This window comes from Otolemur garnettii, unplaced genomic scaffold (genome assembly GCF_000181295.1).
Source record: "Otolemur garnettii isolate 467f Iridium unplaced genomic scaffold, OtoGar3 scaffold00016, whole genome shotgun sequence".
Lineage (NCBI taxonomy): Eukaryota > Metazoa > Chordata > Mammalia > Primates > Galagidae > Otolemur > Otolemur garnettii.
Window position 1 is genome coordinate 19349424 of NW_003852411.1, and position 6602 is coordinate 19356025.

Here is a 6602-nt window from a genome sequence, read left to right on the forward strand (position 1 = left end):
GCTTGAGCCACAGGCGCCGAGCCAGATCATCTTGTTTTTAATGAACTAATTTTGAGGCAATGTAATTTGGGAGTAAATAGGCTTTTTTTTTCCCCTCAAGCTGTCGCCCTGGGTAGAGCGCTGTGGCATCACAGTCACAGCAACCTCCAACTCCTGGGCTCAAGTGATGCTTCTCCCTCTGCCTCCCAAGTAGCTGGGACTACAGGTGCCTGCCACAAGGCCAGGCTATTTTTTGGTTGCAGCAATTGTTTGGAGAGCCCAGGCTGGATTTGAACTTACCAGCTCAGGTGTATGTGGTTGGTGCCTTAACTGCTTGAGACTTAGGCGCCGAGCCAGGAGTAAATGTACTTTTGAACTTAACCTATTTTACTTTCCTTTGTAGATTCTGTCAAAATCTCAATCGTCATCTGAGAACAGAGAAGGTAAAGTGTTGTGGACTGGTTGGTTCTGCTGTATATTTGGAGATAGTCTTTTGGAGACTGTTTCAGAAGATTTCACCTGTCTACCTTTATTCCTTGCAAATGGAGCAGAGTCCAATACAGCTTTAATTGGAACTTGGTTTCAGAAGACCTTCGACTGTTATTTTAGTCCTTTGGCAATCAATGCGTTTAATCTTTCCTGGCTGGCTGCTATGTGGACTGCATGCAAAATGGATCATTATATGGCTACTACTGAATTTCTTTGGTCTGTACCCTGTAACCCTCAAAGTCTGGACATTTCTTATGCAATACATCCAGAGGATGCAAAAGCTTTGTGGGACAGTGTCCACAAAACACCTGGGGAGGTAACACAGGAGGAAGTTGACTTATTCATGGACTGCCTTTATTCACATTTTTATAGGCATTTCAAAATTCATTTATCAGCTACAAGATTGGTTCGTGTTTCAACATCTGTAGCTTCAGCACATACTGATGGAAGAATAAAGGTTAGTTTGAACAAATCTAGTTAAGTAATTTTTCCTTATCATTGCAGAGTTTTCAGAGTGTACAATGATTGTATTGTCTACATTGAAGAGGCATATTTGAATGTATGCCAGTTTAAGACAGTAGAAAGACTTTATTTTATGCTCCGTAAATGATATACCAAAGTCTTTAAACTTTCTAGGTACAGCCTTACAATGGAAAGACACTATACTCCAGAATAATAAATAATTCATATTATTACCAAATGCAGACTTTGGTAATAATATGAATTATTATTCTGGAGTATCTTTGAAACTTTTAAAACTGTTCCTTGTCAAATTTTGAAATCATTATCATAATTTTATGTTAGATAAAAAAGTTATAGCTGGAAACAGAACTAAAATGTCGGCTCGGTGCCTATAGCTCAACTGGCTAAGGCGCCAGCCATGTACACCTAAGGTGGTGGGTTCAAATCCCCAGCCCAGGCCCGCCAAACAACAATGACGGCTGCAACCAAAAAATAGCCGGGCATTGTGGCGGGCGCCTGTGGTCCCAGCTACTTGGGAGGCTGAGGCAGGAGACTCGCTAGAGCCCAGGAGTTGGAGGTTGCTGTGAGCTGTAACGCCACGGCACTCTACCCAGGGGGACAGCATGAGGCTCTGTCTCAAAAAAAAGAACTAAGATGTCATCTTTATTTTCTATGGTTTTATATTCTCAGTGGCAAAGAAATAATAGAGATGTTGTTTTATACTCTACAAAGTGCTTATCACAAGAAGTATCAGAAATAAACTGAAGTTGGCTCCTAAAATATTATTAAAATACACAGCTAAAAAATACACTCAGTGAATGTTTCCTATGCTCTTGTCACTGTACTAGGAGTTTAACAGATCTTAATTCTCATCTTTAAAGCAACCTTGTAGTTAGCTATTTTTATCCAGTTTATTTTAAAAGAAGGAAGCTGAGACCAAGATAGGTTTAAGTGACAAGCAAGATACCTGGTAAGACGAAGAGTTAAGTTTTGAACTCATCTCTTAGGTTTTAAGAAGTCCGTACTTGATCTTTAAGAATTATGCTCATGCTTTTCAAACTGGGAGTCACAGTGCAATAGTAGGTTGGGAAATAATTTTGATGGGAAGAGGCCAGCATTGAAAAACAAAAAGGCAAAGAAATAGAATAGAAAATATAAAAATGATAATGTGTTGCATGTGTTAAGCATGAACTAAATTGAAATATTAGGCTGATGTACCACTGATCATTTAAATAGCAAACTGCTTTATTATAATAATACTCTAATTTTTAATTTTTTTTCAGATTCTGTGTCATAAATATCTTATTGGAGTGTTAGCATATTTGACAGAACTGGCAATTTCTCAAATTGACTGAGGCCTTGAGTGGACTGTAAGTTATGGATTATATGTAGTATGCTCTTTTCTCGTTGATTATTTGCCTAATTGCTACTTTGAAAGAGACTTCAGGAGAAATGGGCGTCTATCTCTGCATCTGTTTTTTCCACTGTGCTTTTGGATTTGCCGGGAGGGAAGCCAAGAGGATCTAGAAGAACAAAGAATGCAGTTGAAGAACCACTGCAAGGTGGTTGTCAAAGTTGTGGTGATCTGGCATGCCACTCTTGAAAATGCTGTGTGTGTGGCTGGGCATGGTGGCTCATGCCTGTAATCCTAGCACTCTGGGAGGCTGAAGCAGGAAGATTATTATCCAGGAATGTGAGGTATGCTGACACCACAGCACTCTGGCCTGGGCAATACAGTGAGACTCTTGTCTCAAAAAAAGAAAGAAAATGCTGAGTTGTCAATTTGTTGGTCATCTTTTAAAAATATAAATATATATAATGTTTATTATGTTCAACTTTTAGGATTCAAATGAGGTGTGTCTAATTTTGAGTGTTTCTCATTTGGTCTTTAAAACCATTAATCCCTTTTAAGCATTTTAAACTTGAATTCACAAAGAATTCTGTCTTCTAAAGACCTTGTCCTTTGTTTCACTTTGCTGTAGATAACTGACAGTCAAAATCTCCTCAAAAAGAAACTAAAGATTAATAATATAGATTTTACCACTAATATGCTTCTGTTTTTAATACTTTCCAACTCCTGTTGCAATATTGAATTAAATGTTTACTTTTAAGAAGAAGCAGTGTGTTTATTTCAATTAGTATTTCAGTAGTGGGAAGCTTTTTCTCTACCATAAAGGGTGCAAACCAACAATTATACAGAATCATATAAATTGTAGTGTTGAAAGGCACTTAGCCCTTTTTAAGGCCAGAGGTTATTTTGTTTAACTTTCATGGTTAGCACAGTGCTAAGGAGGCACAGCACTAGAGCACACGTGTAGCACGGTGCTTTGTAGGTATCTGTATGGTAAGTGAATTTTAACCAATTCTTCCACTTTACAGATAAGAACTGTGAGATCATGCAACTTGAAAGAGACTTGCCCGTGATGTTATACGTAAATTCCTCTTTTTACCGAGATAAGATTTTTTTTAGAAATCTTTAGAAACAATGTTTTTAAAAATCTTCTTTGAAAGAAAGTATTTAATTGGTTACCATTCTCAAAACTTCTGGTATTATTTCAAATATAGTAGGAGCAGCAGAGATAGTAGAAAAGCATGTGCTTTGGAGTCAGATATTCATTCCTTCAACTGATACTTAACTCCTTATGCTTAGAATGAGTAATAGGGAGATAGCAGTGAAGAACACAAAAAAGGTCCCTGTCTTGTGGAAACTATATTCAAGAGAAGGAAAGACAAAAGATAAATAATTTCAGATGGAGACAAATGCTATGAAGAAAATAAGGTAGCACAATATGAAAAGGAGTGACTGGACCGGGGCCCGCTTTACATACAGTAGTCAAAGATGTTCTCTCTGAGGAAATGATATTTGAGCTGAGTCCTAAATGATGACCAGGAAGCTATGTGAAGATCTGAGTGTGCTAGGAAGGTAAAATGACAAGAACAAGAACAAAGGCCTTGAGAGCTTGGCTTCCATGAGAAATAAAGAAAGTCTCTGTGGCTGAAGCATACTGAAGAAGGGGTATGAGGTAGTATGAGATGAAATTGAAGAGCTTGTGCAGCAGAGACTTCTTCCGTGGTATATCTCCCAATTTTCGGCTGGGCACCAGGCTGCCAAGAATAAAGATGATGTTTTCCAGCCTTTCTTTTGTTTGTTTGTTTGTTTGTTTTTTTGAGACAGAGTCTCATTATGTCGCCCTCAGTAGAGTGCTGTGGCGTCCCATCTCACAGCAACCTCAAACCCTTGGGCTTAAGCGATTCTCTTGCCTCAGCCTCCCAGATAGCTGGGACTATAAGTGCCCGGCTATGTTTGGTTGTAGTTGTCGTTGTTTGGCAGGGCTGGGTTGGAACTCTCCAGCTCCAGTGTATGTGGCAGGTGCTGAGCCTTTCCAGCCTTTCCTATAGGCAGGTATAGTCATATGAATAAGTTATGACTCATAGGATAAGAATGAAAGTGTCATGTAGAGAGCTTCCAAGAATTTTCCTTAAAAACCAGCTGTCATGTACTCTCATCCCTTCTTCCAGCTTTGCTGCCTGGAACGTTGATATGATAACTGGTACTTTTGCTGTTCTCTTAGGTCATGGGGATGAGGATCAGGTTCTAGAGATGGCAGAGCATGGTCTGGGAGGAGCCTGTGCCCTGAGGAGTTCTTGAAGCTGAGCCACAATGCCAGCCTTGCAGTCTTCTTCCAGACTTATTTGTCAGAGAAGTAAACTTTTGCCTTAAGTTACTATAATTTTAGGCCTCTGTTGCTCATAGCTAAACCTAATCCTAACTTGATACAGAAGCAAGATCCATGTGATCTGAGTTTTTATAGGTTCTGTGAAGAGATTGGATTTTATTCTAGATGCAATGGGAAGCTACTGAATGATTTTAAGCAGGTCAGTAATAAGACTCCATCTGTATTTTGTAAGTTTTTATAAGACATAAGGGAAAGGCTTGGTGCCTGTAGCACAGTGGTTATGGCGCCAGCCACATGCACCAAGGCTGGCGGGTTTAAACCTGGCCTGAACAATGACAACTGCAACAACAACAAAAAATAGCCAGGTGTTGTGGTGGGCACCAGTAGTCCCAGCTACTTGGGAGGCTAAGGCAAGAGAATTGCTTAAGCCCAAGAGTTTTAGGTTGCTGTGAGCTGTGATACCGCTACACTCTACCGAGGGCAACATACTGAGACTCTATCTCAAAAAAAAAAAAAGATATAAGGGAGAATAAGTTGTAGGTGAACAAGAGTGGGAGAGGGGACATAGGTAAAAGATTATGACAAATGATACAGCCCCTATGGAGAAGTTAGCAGTATTGTGCCAGCATGCTGGTATGTACTTGTAGTCGCAGCAAGTTGGAAGCTGAGGCAGGATGATGGCTTGAGCCCAGAAGTTTGAGGCTGCAATGAGTTACTGCCCTCCAGCTTGGGTGACAGAGTGAGATCCTATCTCTATTAAAAAAAAAAAATCCAAATTAGCAATATTGAGCAAAATTATGTGTGCATTTGCCTGTGATCAGCAATTCCATTTCTAGGGTTCTATCTCACAAATTCCCTGACAAAAAAATATAAAATATAAGGTTATTTATTAAAACAGTTTTTTATAATAGCAAAACTAAAAGCAATTCAAATGTTCATTAGAGGGGCTTGATTGAATTAACTATGGTACAGCTACAGAAATAATTAATACTCTGCAACTATAAAGAGGATTGAGGAATATATTGCCATCATTCCTTATATACTGCCATGGAATGACCTCCAGAATGTAGTGTTGTGTTAAAGAGCAATATGTGGGGACAGAGTGTACAGTATGCTATTTTTTATGTAAGGTATGAGGGAAATATGAGTATGTTTGTATATTTCCTTATGCTCTCAAAGAACAATGGAAAGATAAACAAAAAAACTAATACTTATGTTATTAGTTTTTAGTTTTTCTATCCCCTCTAGAAGTAGAGGGGATAGAAATGGAAGTTAAGATTTACTTGCATGTTTCTTGTTTGTACTAATAGTTTAGAACTATGTAAGTTTAATTATGAAACCAAATTAGATCAAGAAGGAAAAAAACAAAACAATCCTCAAAAATTGAGAGCAAGACCAACTATAGTGAGTTCATGGCATAATCACACAAATAATTAGAGACAGGTTCCTGCTGTGTTACCCAGGCTGGATTTAGCATCTTAAAATTACAGTATTTTGATTGCATATTCTAGTGGACTCTATCCTAGGAAGAGAAGAGTGGCAAATAAATCTTAATTAAATTCGGTTACCTTATTATTGATAATATTCGTATTGTTATTTTTCCACTGTTTATAATAAGATAAAACATGGAATTATGTCAATTTTAGGAACTAAGATTTTCAGTGCAACAGATAGTTATAAAATCAAGCAAGATGAAACTTTGTGATATTAAATTTTAATTGATAATGAGAATTTATTTTTGAAGAAAAATGATAGTTTTTAATTTTGATGACATCCAATTTACCAATTTATTTCTTTTATTGCTTGTACTTTTGGCATTGAATCTAAGAAATGATTATTTAATTCAAGGTGCAAGGCTCGGCGCCTATAGCTCAACTGGCTAAGGCGCCAGTCACATACACCTAAGGTGGCGGGTTCGAATCCCCAGCCCGGACCCGCCAAACAACAATGTCGGCTGCAACCAAAAAATAGCCGGGCATTGTGGCGGGCGCCTGT

At 38.4% G+C, this 6602-nt stretch overlaps 1 protein-coding gene across 1 annotated transcript in view; it reads left to right on the forward strand.

The window, feature by feature from the left end:
• Positions 1–2285, forward strand: part of CENPL (centromere protein L) — a 17567-nt gene extending 15282 nt beyond the window's left edge. The window contains exons 5-6 of the mRNA XM_012802633.2: positions 383–925; positions 2214–2285. Of these exons, the coding sequence (XP_012658087.1) occupies positions 383–925; positions 2214–2285 (615 nt within the window). The remainder of the gene's footprint in view (positions 1–382; positions 926–2213) is intronic.
• Positions 2286–6602: the final 4317 nt, after the last annotated feature.